Source organism: Hemicordylus capensis, chromosome 14 (assembly GCF_027244095.1).
Source record: "Hemicordylus capensis ecotype Gifberg chromosome 14, rHemCap1.1.pri, whole genome shotgun sequence".
Classification (NCBI taxonomy): domain Eukaryota; kingdom Metazoa; phylum Chordata; class Lepidosauria; order Squamata; family Cordylidae; genus Hemicordylus; species Hemicordylus capensis.
This window is the reverse complement of record NC_069670.1, coordinates 11,840,343-11,861,314: the sequence shown is the minus strand read 5'-3', so window position 1 is coordinate 11,861,314 and position 20,972 is coordinate 11,840,343. Positions and strand designations below refer to the sequence as shown.

At 54.4% G+C, this 20,972-nt stretch overlaps 1 protein-coding gene across 9 annotated transcripts in view; it reads left to right on the top strand.

Moving 5' to 3' along the window:
* Positions 1-5,800: 5,800 nt before the first annotated feature.
* The window catches only part of MARK2 (microtubule affinity regulating kinase 2), an 88,831-nt gene continuing 73,659 nt past the window's right edge, over positions 5,801-20,972 (top strand). For 3 of the 9 annotated variants that reach the window (XM_053278207.1, XM_053278205.1, XM_053278203.1), the window contains exon 1: positions 8,477-9,086. In XM_053278207.1, coding sequence (XP_053134182.1) covers positions 9,030-9,086 — 57 coding nt within the window. In that variant the 5' untranslated portion in view covers positions 8,477-9,029. Of the gene's footprint in view, positions 5,816-8,475; positions 9,087-20,972 lie in introns of those variants that run through there. The other 6 variants (XM_053278201.1, XM_053278197.1, XM_053278208.1 and 3 more) reach the window with 4 other exon arrangements.

Below are 20,972 nucleotides of genomic sequence, written 5' to 3'. Positions count from 1 at the left end.
CTGTTTAGGGCTTTATAGGTAATCACCTAGAGGGAATTGGTGATTTCCCACCTTCCAGCCAGGGGTCCTGAGGCGGCTTTTAATGCACTCAAATACAAGGACACATTTTGCTTGGGCTGTTCTTGTGGACCAAGGATGGCCGCGCTGTTCTCTGGCCTCTGACCTGGGGGCATCTTTGCCCCAGTTCTGCACGGGAGCTGAGGTCCTGCAAAGCCTCTGTTGCCTCTCTCAATTCCCCGGCAGAGGAGCTGAGGTCTTGCAGAACCCAGTCGCCTCTCTCAGTCAACAGGCAAAGCAGTCCTGTTTGCAGGCTGCTGGGGGGGCTAGAAACTTGGAGTGCTTTGGGGTTGTTGGGTGGTGTGTTGGTTGTGTGTTTTGGGTTTTTTTTGCTATTATCTTGGAGTGGTTTTTAAAATGGTTCTCATGGCCGTAGCCCATGTGAGCAGAGGTTCTGGGGGCCTGGGCGCAAGGGAGCCGCTTCGGAGGGGGCCTGGCCTGCGGACACAGCCCTGCCCGTCCCTCTCGCAGGGGCCGAGGTGCTGCCCGGGGAGAGCCAGAGGTTGGCTGCGTCAGGCCAAGTGCGCAAAAAGCTCTCTGCCCCGCCTGCCCCGCGGCTGATGTCTGACGCCACCGGTGTCCCTGCAGCTGGGCCAGGCCGCCAAGAGAAATCCATACGGCGCCCTGGGTGGTGTGTGGCCGGCGGAAGCTGTGCATCCCGGGTGATCCTGACACCGCCGCTGGGCTGTTTCTTTGGCTTGTTCCGATCAGAGAGAGAGAGAGAGAAGTGGGTGCATCTGGCCTTCTGCGTGCGTCAGTCCGTGTTCTCTCTGCTTCCAAAGGGGTGCTCACTGGTGAGATGAGGAAGGGGGCCGAGTCCCCGCTTTGCACGTGGAAGGTCTCGGATCTAGTCCCTGCAAGCAGCATCTCCGGGCGGGGCGGAGAGATACCCCTCTGAAACCCAGGAGAGTAGCTGCTGGCAGTCAGCGGAGTCAGTCCCAAGCTAGATGGACCCCCGGGGGGCCTGACGCAGCGTGGGGCAGCTCCCTGCGTCCCTCTTGAGTCCAGCCAAGGGCCAGCCAGATCACAAGACCTTCCGAAACCTCTCCGTCGTCGTCGGTCCTTGGACCCACGGGGTCCCCCCTCAGTCAGTGGTCCAGCATCTCTGCTCTGCATGCAGAAAGCTGCAGCTTCAGTCTCTAGCAGTCTCTTCGGGGAGGGCCGGGAAAGCCCCAGACTGAACCCCACCTCCCACCCCCGGTCCGTGCAGACAGTCTCAAGCTAGATCAGCTGGACTCAGTAGGAGGCAGCTGCTTCTGTGCATAAGGACGGGTGAAACCCACCCCTTTGGGCGGCAGAGCAGAAGGTCCCAGGTTCATTCCCTGGGGAAACTTCCCAAGGACGGCTGAGAAAACCCTCCCAGCCTAAACTTGGAAGAGCCGCTGCTGGCCGGAGTAGGCGACGCTGAGCTCCTCAGACTCCTGTTCTGACGGAGTCGGAGGCAGCTTCATATGCCCATACTGTGCTCAGTCTAAGGTATATTGCCCCTGGATGTGGAGGTTCCATTCCTCACCATAAGGGCTAATCAGAGCAGAGGAGGAGCCTTGCCGGATCAGGATCGACCTCCAGCTTCCTGTTCCCCATGGCGGGGGTGGGGTGGGGGGGCACCAGATGCCACCAGGAAGCCCAGGAATGGGACCTGCCAGCAAACAGTCCCCTCTCCTTCTGCTGCATCCTGGCAACAGCTGGGATCCCCCCCCCCCCGGCTGCCCTGGCCCTTCTTTCCCAGCCCCCCCCCCAAGTGCTGCAGGTTCCCTACCTTGCATTCTTGCGCCGCAGGCACATAGGGCAGGCTGGCCGGGGGGGGCGGCCGCCCACCTGCCCAGCGGAGGGGTCTCCCGAGAGCGTCTGTGTGCCGGCAGCCCAGAGCCCTCCCGCTCCTGTGGCCCCCCCTGCCCGGCTTCAGGTGGCCGCACCGCCAGCCCGGAGAAGCGGCTGTGCCACCAGCACCGCCATCGCGGCTGCCTCTAATGGGTATTGACAAGCCAAGGGAGCTTGTCAGGCAGGCAGGCAAGGGCCCCCTGACCTTCCCCCGGGGGGCCTTTCCGCCCGGCGCCCTGGCTGAGCCCATTAGCCACGGCGGCCGCTTGCCAGACAGGGCGCCGGGCAAGAGCGGAGACGGAGCGGGCTGGCCAAGAGAACCCCTCCCCTCCCCCCCGCTGTCTGCTTGGTCTGGGCCACCTTTGGGGAGGAGGGAGCCCCCCCCCGCTCCGCCAGGGCAGAGTCCCTGCACTCGGCATGCCCGAGGGAGCTGCTTCCCGGCCCGCGTGGTCAGGGCTGATCTGTGTGGCAGCCCCTTCAGGGTGAGGAGCTGCAGTTCAGCCGACTAGGGGCCCGTTTTGCACGGGTCGGAGGTTCGAATTCTGGGGCCCTCCTCCTCCTCCTCCCCCGGGTGAAAAGCAGCGGCGCTGGGTGCAGCCCCAGGGCGAAGGGGCCACTTGAGGCCCCAGGAGGGGAGCCATGCCTGATGCGGAGGCGCCGGCTGTGCCCTGCTTGCGCCTGGGCCGCAGGACACCCACCCCTCCATTCAACCAAACCACTCTCCGGGGGCCTGGCCTTGGCTGCTTTGCTCAGCTCTCGCCTGGCATTCCTGTCCGGGTCTCCTGAGCCTGAGCGTGCATTTTGCAAGCCAGACTGCCCTGGGGCCGGATCCTGCTACAAGGGAACCACCGTGGTCTCTCTATCCCCCCCTCCTCCCCTCCAGATCTCTGTGCAGAATGAGTTTTGTTCTGGGCGGCAGGATCCAGGCCGCATGTGCGCACCTGCATTCAGAGCGGGGCCTTCCAGATTCGACCTGGGCGGGATCCAAGACTGACTGAGTGGACATCCAAAAGACGTGTGAGCGCGTGCACACGTGTGCGCCTTAGAGGGAACGCTGCCAGGGAGGTGTGTGGTAAAGGCTGGCACCGCTCTTTCTGGGAGCCGGCCTGTCCCCCCAGAGCTTCTCGTTTATGGGCCCTGACCAGTTTGCAAACAGGCTCCGCTCCTGATGCTGGGGGGCGCTGCCCTCCATGGCCCCCTCCAGCCACCTGGATGGGTCCCGAGAGAGTGGCTGACAGCCCCTACCCCACAAAAGACACAGAAGTGGTCTCGGACGCCCCGAGAGACTGGCCCCAAATACCAGCCACATTTCCAAAATCTCCCCTCCCCATGAAGAGTCCCTCCAAACACAACTTGACCACCACTGCCCTAAAATCTCTCTGAGATTAATTGGGATGCCTTTAGCTAAACTAATCTGTCCGTCTATCTCTCTGTCTATCAGAGACGCAAGTTTTGGGCTGTATCGAAATGCAATAAATCTATCTATCTATCTATCTATCTATCTATCTATCTATCTATCTATCTATCTATCTATCTATCCAGGGAATCTCCTTATTGAGACCAATGGAAATATTTCACCCAAGCCGTCAAAACTGTTGAGTTACCCAGATCTCATCTTCTCTGCCACCTCGTGGCCAGCTCCAGGCATGGCACATGTCTCTGTGCTGTTTTCTCCTGCAGGTAGCAAGGCAGGCAGGAAACCCTCCTTGCCCGCTTCCCAGCCTCATCCATCCCCTTGGATTGTCAGAGAGAAACAATATTCTCTGGCCCCTTGCCTTCTAGGTGCTAAAAGAATTCCGCCGCAGGAAACAGGCTTTTCTGTTGGCTTGGTGGCGGCTGCACTGAACTGCCCGACTCTTGAGTCGGATCTGTGTTACCGGCTGACAAACTGAAATAGGGCTGCCAGGTCTGGCTGAAGCCATCCCAAGGTCCACCCTCCTCCCCGTGCCCTACAAATGCCCTCTCTACCTGAATCCAACCCGAGCCCACCGCACCCCCCCCGTTTCTTTGATGTTAGAAATTGCAGGGGGTCATCTTCGTTAAGAGTCCTCTTCCTTTTGGGTCAATACAGGTATAACCTAGACATTATACAGGTACAACCTACAGGTATAACCTTTCCGTTTGGGTGATTGGTTGATTGATTGATTGCATTTATAAACTGCCTGATATCGAAATCCCCAGGCGGTGTACAGAATTAAAACACAATATAAAACATAAAACATTTAAAATGCATAAAAAGATAAAAATCATAATAGATAAAACACATTGAAATTTGAAAATTTGGTATAACCTTAAAAGAAAAAAATACTGTCTTTACCCAGAGAGATGATGCCTCTGAATTTAAGATGCCCCCCTCTCTAAAAAAGACAGGTATGTACCTGTATGTAACCTGTATTTTTAAGCCGGGGGGGGCGGATCTTAAATTCAGAGTCTTCTGTTTGGGTAAATATAGTTTAAAAAAACAACCACACACACACACACACACACACACACACACACACACACACACACACACACAAACCCATCAGCAATCTGAAGCCATGGAAATTTGCTAGATTGCTTCCAGGAGGGAGATGGATGCAGATTCCTGGAGGCTCTGCAGGTGGTGGTGATGCCAGACAGCCGCCCTCTCTGACCCTCAGTCACGTCCGCCAGCATGACGGACGCCTTCACCTGCCAGCCCTCCCCTTCCGTAGGGCAAAGAGGCCGTTCTCTACCCAGAGTAAATAGACACGAATCTGGCATCCGAATAGGACGACCTTCAGAAACCCCTGGAAGGACGTTTCCACCCCCCTGGACACTCCGCCGCAGACCTTAAAGGTGGCAGCGCTTCAACAGGAGAAGACGCTAGAGAGAGCAGCAGCCGCAGAGCCAGGATTCACCATGAAGCTGGACTCCTTCTCCAGACACCTTAATGGAGAGAAAACCACACACGTTACCGCCTGAGGCTTTCCAGCGATTGTTGGACTACAACTCCCATTTCCCCCGCTGCAGATTATTGTGGTGGCGGATGGTGGGAGTTGTAGTCCGACGACAGCTGGAGGGCCTGAGATTGGACGTCCCTGCGTTACGGAATTAATTTAGCCGGACTAGGAACATAGGAAGCTGCCAAATACTGAGTCAGACCCTCGGTCTGCACCACCTGTCACCCCATTGATCGCCAGGGTTGATTCGGTGGACCTGGCTGGTTCGGCGGGTGTCCCCTTCCCCCCCACCACTCCACATGCATCCCTCCCGAAGCTGCACGCTCGGTGGAAGAGGACGCCCATCCCAGACAGAAGGAGGGTACCGTTCTTCGGTCAAGGGTCAGGGTAGGGGGCTCTCCTATGTCCCTAGGCCTGGTCATTGCCTGTCCTTTTGCTGATGAATGCAGTCCAGAAAAGCCCCTGCTGCAATAAATATTTCTAGTCTCTCAGATACCACAAGATGCTGTGCGCTGTTTTTGCTGCTGCAGACCAAGAAAGCTCTCCGTTTTCCTCTGTCCCACCCACCCCCACCCTATTCCCCCGTTTCCCCCATCTCCTTTTGCTGTCTCCTTTGTGTCTATTTTTATATTGTGGGCCCCCTGGGGCAGAGACCTGTCTTTTCATTCTTTGCAAAGTGGCGTGCATCCAAACGGCTCAGCGTCACCAACGCCATCACCCTAAATAATATCACGTTAACAGTGTGGGTTGTGCCTGCCTGGAAATGTAACATGTAGTTCTGTGCTTGGGTTTAGAAACAGTGGAGACCCGGGTTCAAGTTCCCACTCAGCGATAAAGCTCATGGAGGTGACCAGTCTCAGACCCACACTCTCTCTCTCTCTCCCACAGAACTGGGTTGCCCACCCGCCAGGAATTGGCCTCCGTCTCCAGATGAATCTTGCAAACAAGCTAGGCATGAGAGAGAAAGAGTATAAAGCAATATTTTCAAGCAACCACCTAGGATAACACTTCAGGTAAGTAATGAAGTGGACTGGAGTTTACGACCCCTTCCACCTGTGTTTTTCTTGAAGGTGTGTCTTGCCTCCATATTGGGAATCTGTGCGTTTAGGATTCAATCAAGAGCAAGGTTTTCTCTCCCAAAACCAATGTTAAACTAGCAGGGCTGCGATTGATTAGTCGGTTCAAGCCATCAATTAAAAACTGTGCATCCACTAAAAAGGTGCCCCAGTTGGTTGTGTTTCTTTCTTTCTATCTATCTATCTATCTATCTATCTATCTATCTATCTATCTATCTATCTAAAACAAATAGTGATACAAAGTGCCTAGCACCATCTGAGGCAATGCATTTCTTTCTGTGTGAGAGGGAACGGGGAACAGGGAAGATGGCCTCTTTTGAAATCAAGCCTGCTAAAACCACAAGCGTGAATTAACCAAGGAAGTCCGCCTTTTGCTTTCTTAGTCATAACTCCCAAGATTAATCGGTGGAGGCTGGAATCTGTGCACACCATCCTGCACATGAGCCCCACTGGACACAGCAACACTTGCGTCTGAGTAAAAGTGCCCAGGACTGCTCTGGAGGAGAGGAGAACTGGTCTTGTGGCTGTGAGCATTGATTGTCCCCTTTGCTAAGCAGGGTCCACTTTGGTTTGCTTTTGGGTGGGTGACTACACGTGAGTGCTGTGAGATCTAGCTCAGCGGAAGAGCATCTAGCTCCACGTCCTGGCACTATCTCCAGGCATGGCTGGGAGAGACTCCTGCCTGAAACCCTGGAGAGCTGCTGCCAGTCAGTGTAGACCGTACTGAGCGAGATGGGTTGAGAGACAGGCATGAGTTTACTACGTTCCTAAGATTTGCTTGACTAGAATGATGAAAGCCCTGTTGACAGTGCTAAGGCCGCACTCTAGGCACCCTTGCTTAGGAGTAAGCCCCACTGAACTGGGGCTTACTTTCGAGGAAACCTGAACTGGATTGCTAGCCTAGCTGCAACGCCCCACATTGCCACCAGGGGGCAGAGCAGCACCACTTATCCCTCCCTTCCAGACTCCTGCTCTACAAAATCAATTCAGGAAAAGCCAGGCTGGCCAGCTGTGATTTAAAGCCAGCGCAGGAAAACAGGCCACGGGTGCTTTTCCTGCCACCCTGCCTCCACGGGGAGAAAGGGAGGCTGCTGATGCTCACCCAAGTTTTGCGCTGCATATTTTCCCAGCCAGCTTGTTAGCAGCTCTTAGTGTTCCTGCAGGAAAGGAAGCTGCAAGGTGTGTGTGTGGGGGGGGGGGGGTGCAAAGGCTGTGTGTGCCCCTCTCCGCTTGGCAAAGCCTCACCCTGGAGGCTCCTCTGTGGAATTCCTCGCACCTCGAGCCGTCGGGGGGGTGGTAAGCAAAGAGGCAAATGGGACAGGAACAGGGCCACTGAGGAGGGGGCTGTTGGGGGGGTCTGCAAAAAATGGGATAGGCCCATTTTCTAAAATGCCAGTATTCTTTTTAGGAGAGAGAGAGAGAGAGAGGTGTCTCTAGTTCTTTTGCTTACAGAGATGCAAAGCTGAAAATCTTACAATAGTCTTGTGAGGTAGGAAAACTTGCTTATCTTTATAATGCAGATGTACCAGAGTGAGGAAGAGAGACCAGCTTAGGAACAGAGGAAGCTGCCATCTACTGAGTCAGACCCTTGGTCCATCTAGCTCAGGATTGTCTTCCCAGACTGGCAGCGGCTTCTCCAAGGTTGCAGGCAGGAGTCTCTCCCAGCCCTGTCTTGGAGATGCTGCCAGGGAGGGAACTGGGAACCTTCTTCTGCTCTCCCCAGAGCGGCTCCATCCCCTGAGGGGAATATCTCGCAGTGCTCACACTTCTAGTCTCCCATTCCTATGCAACCAGGGTGGACCCTGTTTAGCTAAGGGGACAAGTCATGCTTGCTACCACTGGACCAGTTCTCCTCTTCTTATATATTGTTTTTCACGTTCTCTCACCACTATTGCATTACAATTTCACACTCTTCCATTTTACAGAATGAGATCTTATTTTTTTAAAAGGTGGGGGGGGGAGAAAAGACAAGACCAAGACATGGATAAGTATCCAGTCCCAGAAAGTTTGCAATCTATAAATTAAATTATTTTCTAGGATTCCAGGGGAAGATTAGGTCAAGCAACTGTTAAAGGCCCAAGAGCCAGAGCGGATTAAAAAAAAAAAAGTTGGCAGCCATAACTTCTTGACCTTGGTCTATAGCTCTGAGGGATGGGCCTATTTGTCACGGGGGAGGGAGCGAGCGAGCGGGGCCTGCCCATCCATCATCCCGGATGCAGAAAGTGGTCCAGGCGAGAGAGAACTCATTCGTTTATTTCCGTGCACTCGGAGCTGACGCCTATTCGGCTGTTTCCGGACACGGGAGCCGAGAGGCGCTCGGCTGTTCCCGTGGATCTCCGAGCTCTCTTCCTCCCCCCCGCCCCACTTCGGCCACTGGCTTCCGGATGTTGCTGCTTCTCTCCCCCACCTCTCCCCACCCCCCGCCGCGCTTTTTCCAGCCCATAGCGATAGAAAACTCTAGCCACGCCCTCTCCCCTCCTCGTGCCCACAAACCAATCAGGTCTCCGTCGGCTACTTCGGCTCTTTCCGTCTACCGTGGGAAGTGAGTGGCCTTCCCGTTCGGCTGTTTCCGCCAGACCCGCGAGCGGGCGGCGTGCGGAGCTGTCGCCGTCGAGGGCCGGTTTCGGGTGTTTCCGGAAGGCAGGCGGAACTTCCCGAAGCCCGGCGGAGGCGGCCATGTTGGGAGCCGCCGCCGCTGTGTGTAGCTGAGGGGCGGCGAGCTGAGCTCGGGCACCGGCGGTGACGGAGAGACGGTGTCCGAGCCCGGCTTGGGAGGCGCGGCGGCCTCCGCCCGGCCCTAGACTCGCTTCGGCGGCCCGGTTCCCCCCTACTTCGGCGTTCCCGACCGGTGCGGCCTAGTCCTCGCGCCTCATCCCCGGCCTCGCGTGATCCGTCAAGCCGGGCACCCCGCACCCTAGCCCGGCGGAGCGGGCACCCCATGTAGAGCTGGTGCTGGTGCCTTCCAGCTGCCCAGGGAGCCCCAGTTCCCCCATGCTGGTGGCCTGGCCGCCCCCCTCGTCGTGAGGAGGAGGAGGAAGAAGAGGAGGAGAAGGACGACCACCCCCTTCCAGCTGGGGCAGGCCGGAGGAGAAGAGGAAGGAGCCGAGCAGCTGGGCCGGGGGCGCCCCCTCGGGCCCTGCCAGCGGGAGCCATGTCGAACAGCGGCCGGAGCCCCCTGCCGACCCTCCCTGAACGCGACACGGAGCCGGTAATGGGGCTGGGGGGGGTCTTCTCCTGGGGGAGGGGCTGGGCTGGGCTGGGCTGGGGGGTCGCCCCTTCTGGGCTCGGCCGAGGGAAGAGGTCAGTCCGGGCTGCCGCCTCTCTCCTCTCTCTCTGGGCTGCCCTCCTGCTCACTTCAGCCGCCGCCCAGACCCGGGAAGGGGCCGATGTCTCCAGGCCAGGCTGCTGTCAGTGTCAGAAGGCAGCCCCCCCCCCCACCGGGCCTAAAGGGCTGGCCTGGACACCTGCAGGTGTGTCAAGCCCTTGGGAGCCACTCCCAGGGGGGGCCTCCTGTCCCTTCCCGGTGGCGGCGGGGAAGGGAGACTCCTGCTGGATGGGGTCCTGCTTCTTACCCACCCACCCCCACAACTGATGTGCGGGGAGGGAAACCGTGGGGTTGCCCCCTTCCTTAATGGGCCTTGCCTGTGAACAGCAGCCTGGTGCTTGCAGGGACGTTGTTGTGGGTGAAGCTTTCCCCCTGCCACTGGCTTCCTGTTCGGAGGAGGAGGAAAAGCTTCGCCTGCTGCATCTGCTGATCGGGAGGGCACCCCCTAAGCTCTCCCCCGTCGCTATGCTGCAGAGCTTTGGGGGACGGGAGAGAGTTACATCTAACCGGAATCGCCTTTCTGTGTATCTCTTGAAGGGGGGGACAGAAGTGCTCCTTGGCTTATTTTCCCCTTCAGGGTTGCCACTACCTGTTATCTCCGCCGGCCGGCCTCCTGCCCTGTTTCTCTACAGTGGCCAGAGATGGGGAAATGCTAAGCCGATGTGGAGCTCTTCCTCTTGCTTAATCTCTGGGCTAAGAGAGAAGAAGCTTTCTCTGCTAGCTGTCTTGAAAGGCACACGGCTGTCTAAAAGAAAAAGAAAAACGTGGCAATCCTGCCTGTGAACTAGCAACAAGGCCTGGGGTGCAGAGGCGAGGTTGGGAATGGTCTCCTTCTGGGTTGCCACTTGTTCTTCTGGAAACAAGGTGGGGCTGGGGGGTGGCATGGTGAGTTGTTTGCAGGTAATGGGGAAATGTATGGGGGGGAGACAAGGGAGTTGGGTGAGGAGCCCTTGAGTGGGGCATCCTTTTGCCCTACTCCCTCTAGGGTGTTGGGACCTGGTTTGCCAGTCTCTACTCCAATGAGGAATGGGATTGGAGGAGGAAGTTGAATGCTGGCAGGAGCGTTTGGGGCTGGGGAGGGGCAGCTGACCTTCTTACCTTCCTGTGATGGGAGGTGGTCCTGTGGGCTAGACTGGGGATGTGCACAGAACCGGCGGGACTACCAGTTCGAAGGTGCGGGGTGGATAACTTTAAGGACTGGGAGGGTGCTCTTCTCCCCCTCACACACACAGACGTTTCCCCCACCAGTGCTCTTGTCGATAACAGTCCCACCGGGGCAGCAGCATACCTCCTTGCCGCACAGGTATGTTGCTGGCCGGAAGTGGCCGCTGCGTGTGTGCATGTTGCAACATGCACACGCACAGTGGCCACTTCTAGTCCGCAAGGTGCCAGGGTGGCGAGGTACGCTGCTCCCCTGGCGGGGCCGTTTTTGACAACAGTGCTGGCAGGGGAGATGTGGTGGGGTGGCAGTAAGAGTACCCTCCCCACTCTTTAAAGTTACCAGCCCCTGCTTTGAACCGGCTGAACCACCGGACTTTGAGTTGTTCCGGAGGCCCATAAAGGGCCTCCGAACCAGTTCCGAGCACATCCCTACTGGGAAGCCCGCTGCCTGTCGAGAGAGTGCAGGAGGCTCTGTGTGTAGGATGGAAATGCTGAGAGAGACCCACAGGGTGATCTCCCTCTCCCAGCTTCCGGTTAAGTGCCTGTGGGGTGGCGATGATGTTGCATTTGTTTCCATGTGTGTCCTGGTTTATTTTGACTGCAAGGGCTGGTTGTGGGTGAAACAGGTAGAGGACAGGACCTCTCTTTGACATTCAACAAATGAGATATACAGACACACATGCATACACACACACACACACACACACGTGTGCGCGCTGGATGTATGATTCTCTCTCCACCCCACCCCGCCGCTAACCCAAATGACACTCTGACCATTACCTCATCTCTTCAGGTTGCTTGCTCTAAGTGGGCCACTGCAGGAAGATCTTGTCTTGGTGGCTTGGTGCTTGCTGAGGGATGCTTTTCCAGGGGAGGCTGTCTCCAGCTGTGTGTGAGGGGGTGCCCAGTGAATGGGTCCAGTGTGGACAAAGGTCAGAAAGAGTGCTATTCCAGGGAGGTACACTTTTGCATGGTTGCTGCGCCTTTGGTTGGACCTCCTCTTACGAGGTGTTATCCTGCCATTGGCAGTCCAGTTCACTTGCCCCTGCTCCAGGTGATATTGCCTTGGGGAGGCTCCTGTATGCGGCATCTGCTTAAGCAGGTGATTTCTGGCTACTTGATTTCTCTGTGGTTATGGCAGTGCACATGATGTACATAGCACCCTTCACGTGTGCTACATGTTTATTATCTCTGTACACCATAAGAAGACAATATTATCTCCGTCTGCCCATTGAAGGACAGACATGGGGGCTCATTCGTTGAACCTGGGCCTTACCAGCTCATGCTGTTAGCACCTGCTTTGCATGCAGAAGGCCATGCGTTTAATCCCTGGCAGCATCTCCTGGCAGGTTTCCCATCGGGAGCTCCGGACACCATACTAGATGCCTTGGAGGAAGCTAACCTCCTAAGTGGAGCAGCTTTTTCTTCTACAGTGGAAGGAGATCGAGTATGCAGGCTTCACCATCCAGCCGCTGAGCAGACTCGGGCCTGCTTAGCTTCAGCACGGTAACAGTGCGGTGGGTCTTCAAGCGGTGTCCTGGGGCTCGGTGTGGCTTGAAATGGCACACCCCTTATTTGGAAGCACCCTACTGTCCACAGTGAAATCCAGCTCAGCAAAGAGGAGTTTGTGGGATGCTCCACGGGAGAGCATCTGCTTTTCATGCAAAGGTCCCATGTTTGATTTCTGGCAGGGCTGGGAAGGAACCCTTCCTGGGATTCTGGAGAGCCGCTGCCAGTCAGAATAGACAGTACTGAACTAATGGACCCAGCGTCTGACCCAAGGTAAGACAGCTCATGCAGAACCTTCGTGCAGAAGGTCCCAAGTTCCCTGCCTGGCAGCATCTCCAGATAGGGCTGAGAGAGAGACTCCTGCCTGCAACCTGGGAGAGGCCGCTGCCTTCCAGTTGCCTTGAAGTTCGGTGCTACTGACACATTTCTAGCCCTAACCTATGAATGACTATGAATGTCTCTGGTGTAAGAGAAAGGTGCATCTGTGCTAGCACATGCAGGCAGGCTTGTTTTCTTGCATGCGTTAATTCCTTGGGTAAACCAAAGGTTTGTAGAGACTCGTCAGTTCTGTTGGGGATGCTGAAGATTTTGTTTATTTGTTTGGTATTTCTTTGTGTAAACCACCCTGAGCTATTTTTGGAAGGGCGGTATAGAAATTGAATGAATGAATGAATGAATGAATGAAGAGGTATAGAGGGCTGTCTTGGGCCCTGGATTAAAGAAGCCTCCGTGTTCTTTCTCGAGTTCCTCTCCTGTGTGAACCTCTCCTATGCGTATGTCTGAGGAGGCTCTCCTCTTTAGCCATTGGAGATTATGCTGGTGAAGATGAGATGCAGGGTCTCCTTGACACTGTTCCAGTGGAATTTCTGTCTGGGTGGAGTCTCAGGCCTGTTCTCCTGTTAGTGTTTTTTGTTGTTATTTTTTTAAATAAGGTTTGTTAAAACCTGTTGATTTCAGAAGACCATCTTAGACGGGAGATGGTAGAGCAAATTATTTGGATCGTTTGACGGCAGAGCCCATGCTCCCAGTTTCAGTCCCTGGCAGCATCTCTGGGTAGGGCTGGGCAAGACCCCTGCCCCTGAAACCCTGGAGAGTTGCTGCCAGTTGGTGCAGACAATTCTGGGCTAGGTGGACCATGGAGCAGCAGGCTGAGGTGAGGGTGATCTGCTGCTCTTTCCCAGACAATCTCTTAAGCTGCTGCTATGGTGGATTTTAATCTGTTGTATATAGGGGATTTTGTATTACCCAAGACCAGGTATCTTTGAGTGGATCTTCAGATAGGACTGGGCAGGGGAGAGTGGCCCCAGAGCAAACCACCTCTGCCTGATGAGCATGAAGGTTGAGAGAGAGGCCCCTAAACACAAGGAGAAGATGTTGCCTCGCCTCTCACAGCCTTCTCTCCACACTATAAGTGAGGACAGATCATCTGTACACTTTCTTGCCTTCCTCCTACTGACGTTGCTTGGCTGCCCACAGAATCGGCATTTGCTCTGAGAGCGGGGGAGAAAAACTGCTTCCCACCCTTTTAGTCTCATTCATCCTTGTATGCACCTCTTTCTCTTGCCTGTTTCAGCAGCTTCCGGCTCTTGTGGGCTGTTCGCTGCTTCCTCAATCCCTTAATCGTGTTGGTGGGGTGACTTATCCTTCAGTTGTAGAGGGCAAAAATAGGTGGGCTCTAGGCCGAGACTAAAAACAGCCTCCCTGTTTAGAAACGGCCACAGAGGCGTGGGTCTGGCTTGTGGTGTCTGACCCCAGAGGCAGCACCTCGACACTGCCAGGCAGGTTTGGGGTGGGATGCGGGCAGATCCGACTTGGGGCATGGTCCTCAGGGAAGAGCTGCTTCTCTACTACAGGCCTCGTTGAAAGGCTTGGTAGCCCATTGATTTCAGTGATGCTAGTGCAGGAGGACCTCTCAGTGGCTGATGTCCAGTGTTCCCTGTGTCCCCAGAGGTTGTGGACTACAACTCCCACAATCCCCAGCCAAAGGCCATGGCAGCTGGGGATGCTGGGAGTTGTCGTCCGCAACATCTGGGGATCCCTGTGACAGAGAACCCTTCTCCACAGTGACTTGGGGTTCATCCCATTTTTCCCTCATCCCCTGCTGAAAACCGAGCCTGAAATATGTCATTCCATTCACTCCAATTCCTTGTTAAGCATCTCCTTTCCTCTTCCATAGAGTCGAAATTGAGATTGTATGCTTTGTGGGGCAGAGCTTTCTCTTCCCCCCGCTTTTCACTTAATAGTGCTGCTTCTCTTGACAAGACTTGAACAATAACAACAAAACCCTAAGTGAGTGCTTGTTTTATTTATCAATCGTATTTATTTATTTATCTGTCATATTTTTACACCTCTCCAAACTTCTGTCTCTGGGTGCTTTGCTGCCACATAAAACAAATTAAAACAGAAATTAATACCTTAAAAGCAATTTAAAACCACAAGGCCAGTTAAAAAGCTTGGGTGAATAAATGTGTCTGTAGGGACTTTCTAAAAGTTGTCAGAGATGGGGAGGCTCTTATTTCAGCAGGGAGCACATTCCAGAGTCTTGGGGTGGCAACAGAGAAGGCCCATCCCTGAGTAGCCACCAGACAAGCCGGTGGCAACAGCAGATGGACCTCACCGAATGCTCTCAGTGAGTAGTGGGGCTTTTGGAGAAGAATATGTTATCTTAAATACTCAGGGCCTAAGTTGTTTAGGGCATTATATAATGCTTGTAAGCACCTTGTATTTCGCCTGGAAACCTATTGGTAGCCAGTGTAGTTCTTTTAGTTTAGGAGTAATATGGTCTCTCTGAGATGATCCAGAGACCAAGTTGGTAGCCACATCCTGGACCAACTGCAGTTTCTGAACTGCGTACAAAGGCAGCCCCACACAGAGTGCGCTGCAGTAGTCCAGCCTGGAGATTACCAGCAAATGTACCACTGTTCTTAGGTCATTTACCTCAAGAATAACCTTTTGGTTATTCCCCTCTGGCCGTCTGCTGTTTATATAGTTTTGTTTTGTGGCTGTTAAATTTTTTATTTTATTTGTGCGGCTGTGATTTGTGCACTGCCTTGGGAAATGGTTTGGAAAGGCAGTGCAGATGCAATAACGTTGACAGCTGATAGATGAAACTGAAACTCTTGTGGGCTTTGTTGGCAGGGAGTGGGGTTTAGCTGTGAAAGGCTGGTCCCAACCAAGCAGGTTTAGTCACAGAGGGCAACACTTGGCTGGATGGGAGTCCCTCTCTGTTTTTTTTAAAGGAGGGGGGAGGCTTGGGGAAGGCGGGGCGGGGCGGGGCGGGGCGCCACTCTTCTGGTTCTGCAGAGGCAGGAGTGTCTTATGACGTGTTTGAAAGATTACTAACCGTAGTGAAAAATTTAAGTGAAAAATCTGTTCATAAATAAGAGAAAAGTTGTTTTGCCGAGAAAAGTCTTTCTGCTTCCACAGATATGAATAACCCTGGGTAGAAGCCTTGCACCCCAGTGTAAATGCCAAGTGTCCCAAGTAGGCTCTGTGTTTGAAAGATTACAGGGGAAACCAGAGCAGGGCGAGGTGGGGGCAGTGGCTTGAAAGCACCGCTACGGTTAGGGGCCTAGCCAGCCCCAGATCTGATCGCGATGGGCCTCCGCCCTCCTGGGTCGCTGTCCTCGGAGCCTGAAGGTCTCCTGCCAGCGCCTCCTTTCTGGCCTTGGCTTCCAGGTGCTGCTTGACTTCCTCCTTTCCCCCATTGCCCAGCTGGGGAGGCCTCTGAGTTGGGATTTTTTTGGACTCTCCTCTTCCTCACATGTGAGCATCTCCATGTGTCTTAGCAACAAGGCCTGAAAAGGAATGAGAGAAGTTGGACTAAATATATCTCTAGCATCCTTTATGCTCAGGGCAGCAAAGAAAAAGGGAAAAGAGTTGAATCTGGGGCCGGGGGCCGTTGCTTCAGAACCCTTTGGCCCCCTCTTCATCGGCGGTTTTAAGAAACCAACCCGCGCTTGGGCAGGGAGAAGAGCTCTCCCTCCTTGGTCCCTAAAGCAACCGCCCTCCCCTCCTTTCATTTGCTATTCTCAACAGCTTCTTCAGGATAACTAAATTTGGCTGACATTGAGCCACGACGGATACGGAATAGTTTTCTCCGCTCCTTCCTCTCCGGCTTCAGCTTAAATTCGTTGAGGCAGAGAAAACTAGAGTCTGCTGCCACAGGTAACCCAGATGGGCAGCTGGATTAGTCTCTGGTTTCTGTTTCCTGACACATGTCTGGTCCTCAAAAAAGCTTGAGTCTACCTGGGCGTATCCCCCCCCCACACCCACCCACCCTTCGCAACAGGGGAAATTGTGCCTCCTTATCTGGTGTTCTTAGAATACATCACAGCACTTTTTACAAATGCTTTGGGGTAGAACTCCCCTGTTGTGAATCAGACAGTAACTGGTTTGTTCAGGTATCCAGACCTCTAAAAGTTGTGGGGGTGGGGGAGAGAGATTTTCTCCTTGTTCGTGTCTGGACTGAGTGTTTGTGTGCACACAGCTTAAAAGCAGTTATATAACCACACAAAAACTCCCTTTAGATTGGAAACTCCGTCTCCCCCCCCCCCCGGGAGAACAGAGTCCACTTGCTCAATTATCCCCATGTTTTTGATGTATCCAGAACTGTTCAGATCAACAGGCCTCCGAGTGTGTGCTGTGCTGTGTGGCCTACTCGGCGTGTCAGTCGGTGAAACTTTGCAGCAGCCCAGGAGAGGAGAGGCAAGCCAGACTTACAACAGCGATCACGAATTGTCCCCTCTACTAAGCAGCGTCTGCCTTGCTTTGCACTTGGGTGGGGACTATATGTGAGCACTCTCTGCCGTAGGGGCTGAACCTTGGGCACAGAGCTTCTGCTTGCGTGCCTGAAACCTTGGTGGGCTGCTGCCAGTCAGTGTAGAAGGGTCTGATCCGGTATCAGCCAGCCTCACGGGTTCCTCCTCCTGCTGTCCCTTCTGTTAGCATTTTCCCAATTGTTGCTTTTGCTGTTCAGCGCGCACACACACACCTCATAACTTCTGGCAGTTCATGTTAGAAGCTCCTGAGAGGAAATACAAACGAGGTGGACGTCCAGCTGACAGCTCCTGTGTGTCCACCCTGCTTCATTCCTCTGCCTCACAAAGTATGTGGGGTGACCTGGGTGTCTTGGGCGTCCTGGCAGTGCTGCTGCTTCGTCCTCGTAGGAGGAGGGTGCTTATCCCACTCTCTGCTTTTCATCAGGAGTGTGGAGGTGGGAGAGGAGGAGGGGGGGGCAGTGTAACCTTTCCTTGCCTGCCAAACCCGTCCAGCCAGTTCTGGTAATGATTGGTGTTAGGCCGTGGAGTGCTCAGCGAGAGATGAGGACAGCCCCTGTCGGTCCTGCAGGCCGTACTTGATGGATGGAGGAACCGTTCTGTAACAAGTGGCGGGAAGCCGGAGCTGCCATCTTGCGGCCTGTCTGTCTTGTCTTTGCTTTACCGCCTTGTGTATGCCAGGGACCGAGTCCCAGCTGCACAGCCAGCCACTGGGCTGGCACACTCAGAAGTCCGCCGGTGGGCAGGGATGCCAACTCTTGTGCCCGCGGACAAGAGTCTGTGGTTTTGTCAGAGAGATTCCATCTTGCCCAAGCTGTGGGCACGTGACAGTGTTTAAAAGTTAGGGGGAATGCAACATGTGTGTAGGTATACCTTAGTGGCTGGGTGCATGAGCCAGAAAGTCCCCCCCCCCGGTTCATACCTGAATCGACCACCTTCCCTCCGCCCCAGGCCCTGGGCAAGCTGTTCCCTCGGTCTCACTGCAATACAGAGAACAACGCAACCCACATTACTACGTGGGGTTAAATGGGTGGGATGGGTATGTATGAAAGGCCTTGAACTCTTGGGAGCACTGTGGAGATGCAAAGTGTTAGGATGCTTTGTGTCTTCTTTGCTGGTTTTCTTTTTTCTAATTTGCTATGCTGATTTCCCACTTTTCCTCCAAGGAGCCCAGAGCAGTGTAAGTCCCTTGCATCTTGGCTGACATGTTGGACTTTTGGTAGGCCACTTGGCTGATGATGGCACGAAACGGAGTGAAGGATGGTTCTCTCCTGGCCTTGGTGCCAACCCTTGTACCAGCAATGGATGTTGCTGCTTGGAGCTTTTGCGGATTCCAGAGCAGCAGCAGCCCTACAACCTCGGTTGCCCTCTTGACAGTACCTTTTGCAGGCAGCGTCTGGAGGCTGAATGTCTGAGGAGCCGTTTTCTCATTCTTCCTTAATGAGCATGTTAAGAAGTGCCTCTTGGGACCATCTCGAGGAGTCCAGGGCCGTCCTTCCTTCTCTGGAATTTTAATTACCTGGCTTCCAGTTCATGCCGTGCTTCTTAAGAGACTCTTAACTTGGGTGCTGGGTCTAGCCGTTTGTGGGGTGAATGGATGCCTCTATACCAGCCTTTCCAGCCAATGTGGACTGCTCTCTGCACTTCTGGCTAGTGTCTGCTATCAATAGAAGTGTGCACAAGGCCAGTTTGGTGGTGGTGTTTTTGGGGGGGGAGCGGCTGGGAGCTGTCCAAACTTTCCACGAAGAAAGGGTCCCAGATCCAGTGTTCCATCTAACAGGGCTCCCCAGATGTTGTTGACTACAACTCCCATAATCCCCAAGCAAAAGCCATGGCAGCTAAAGATTCTAGGAATTGTAGTCGTCAACATCTGGGAATCCCTGTTGGAGGGAACACTGCCCAGACCTACCTGGAGATGCTGCCAGGGATTGAACCTGAAACCTTCTGCTTGCAAAGCAGATGCTCGACCCTGGGCTACAGATTCCCCCAAAGAGGTGTCGTAAGCAGCGTTGCAAATGGGGGAGAGAGCGGCAGAGAAGGCAGATGGGGAGAATCCCCGAGAGCTGGAACGATCCTCTTCGCGCCTGCAAGCAGAACTGCATGTAAAGGGTGAACAGCACCCCTTCTAGAGGACTGCTGTTCTTAATCAGAAATGCAAAGCCGTGGAAAATGCCATCCAGGGGCAGGGTGGGGAGGGGGTAAGGCACCCTATGGGTGTAAATCTACTTTTAATTAAAAGGACCTGAATGGGAGGCTCTGTGTGTATGTGTGTGTTCCGTGCCTTATTTTTGACCTCCAAATCTCCCCTGTACATGATCCATCTTAAGGAGCACCAAGGGCACGCCGCGTCCCTCCACTGCAGTTTCAGTTCTGGGAACCTGTTTTTCCGTAGCCGCTGACCTTGCGTTAGGGCAGTGTGCAGCTTCACGGGCCTCCAGGTACCAGAAATTGCCTGAGGTGTTGTTGAGGATGAATGCAAGCAATTATGAAATGAAGCGCCTCTCTTTGTGGCGAGGGAGCCAGTTCTTGCCCGGTGCTACTCCTTCAGGTACAGGGGCTGCTTCGTCTGTAGCGCCACACACCTGACAAGTTAAGCTGGTGGTGGGGTTGGCACTCTCTGTGTGTATTAATTGGGCAGGCCGCATGGCAGTCGGCTTCTATAATTGCGTTTGCTCCGAGGCTTGTCCATGCCTGTTGCTGTTTGGTAAACTGTGTCTGGCCTCTGTAGACTCCAAAGCGAATATCGTGCCCAGTAGAACGGTACTCCAGAAGAGGGTCTTCCCAGTTTACGTAGTCACAGATTTCAGAGATGGTTTCAGGGGTGGGTGATTTGAGATGGCCGCTCCCTGATTAACAACCCTTAACGCCGGCTGGGATTCCCTTGGTATGAGGATCCTGGTGATCTTGGGTGGATAACGTTTCGTCCGTAGCCCTTTCTGAAAGCACAAAGCGCTTCACAGATGGGTTATCTCTCTGATCCTTACAACAACCCTGTAAAGTAGGCCAGTGCTGCCGGTGGGGAGTTGGCAGAGGAGTGGCTTCCCTTAGAGGAGGGGTTCCCTGCCTGGGTCCCCAGATGTTGTACTACAACTCCCATCACCCCCAGGCTCAAGGGCTGAAGGGAGATGGACCAGGGTGCGGTGGGACTGGGTAGACATTTCAGACTCCCCTGGGCTTGCCGCGATTCTCTGGCCCTTGCGTGGCCAGACCCGTGGGACCTTCTTGAGACCTCTGTTGCTCCATGGCCTTGACTCCCAGAGGCTCCTCTTCGGGGGACAGTTTCAATCACGGTGCCTCATCCCTGCAGGCGCATCAGCAGGGAGTCGAGTCCTTCCTATGGCAGTGCCTCATTAATTGGTCTTACCTGTGGTGTGGCTCAGCGTGTTGAAAGTGGCAGGAATTTTAAGCCTCCGAGTGGGGCCCAGCCGATCCATGCTGTTGGTTCTTTTTTACACTTCAGCTCAGCTTGGGAAGTTTCAGGCAGAGATGACTCACCCTCTCTCTCTCTCTCTCTCTCTCTCTCTCTCTTCCTCTTTTCAGTTTCCCTTTTGGGCCATCTTGCAGCCCTGGTGGGATCCCTGGATCTTTTGGTCTAACATTTAAGGCTCGTGGAGCTGTTCGCAACTGGCGTCCTGCCCCAATCATTTGAGAAGACTAGTGCTGTGTGTTCAGGCAGGAAGTCCAAACCCCTTTCAATACAGAGAGGCCGGGTCTCTCGAGTAACGTGGAGTTGTGGCTAAGAGTTGTCTGGGTGAAAACGTATGAGGCCTCCAGTGCTCTCTCTGCATCCCTTTTGCAGTGAGCAGAGGCAGGAAAAGGTGGCCGGAATCTGCTGAGGCTTGAACTGGATCTGCAGTGCTGTCATTTCGGGCTCCAGAGAGGAGAAGGGCTACTGTCCGTGATACTCATCGGGATCCTGCATGGCTCTTCCTGGTCTAGCTATGAATGCAGGGGAACACCTACCAGAACAGAGGCTGTAGATCTGAAAAGATGGAGGCCAACCCTTAAGCAGGTTGGGCTGCATCGAGTACCACTTGCTTGTCCTGGTTTTGCTTTACAAAGCAGGGGCACATCTTCTGCCGGCAGGCATCCACACATCCCTTGGCCAGCTTGCCAGTGGTGAGTACCCCCAGCCCTCTGGAGAGCAGGACACCCAGAACCCCACAGATCTCCTCCCCAGAGGTCTCCTTTCCACTGTCATTTTCCAAGAAGGTCAAAATGGCAGGAATCCCTTCTGAGCCGTTGAAGTCGTCGTCGTCGTCGTCGTCCCCCCCCCCATTTCTGACCATCTCTGTATCTCCGTGCAAATGACAGAAGACAC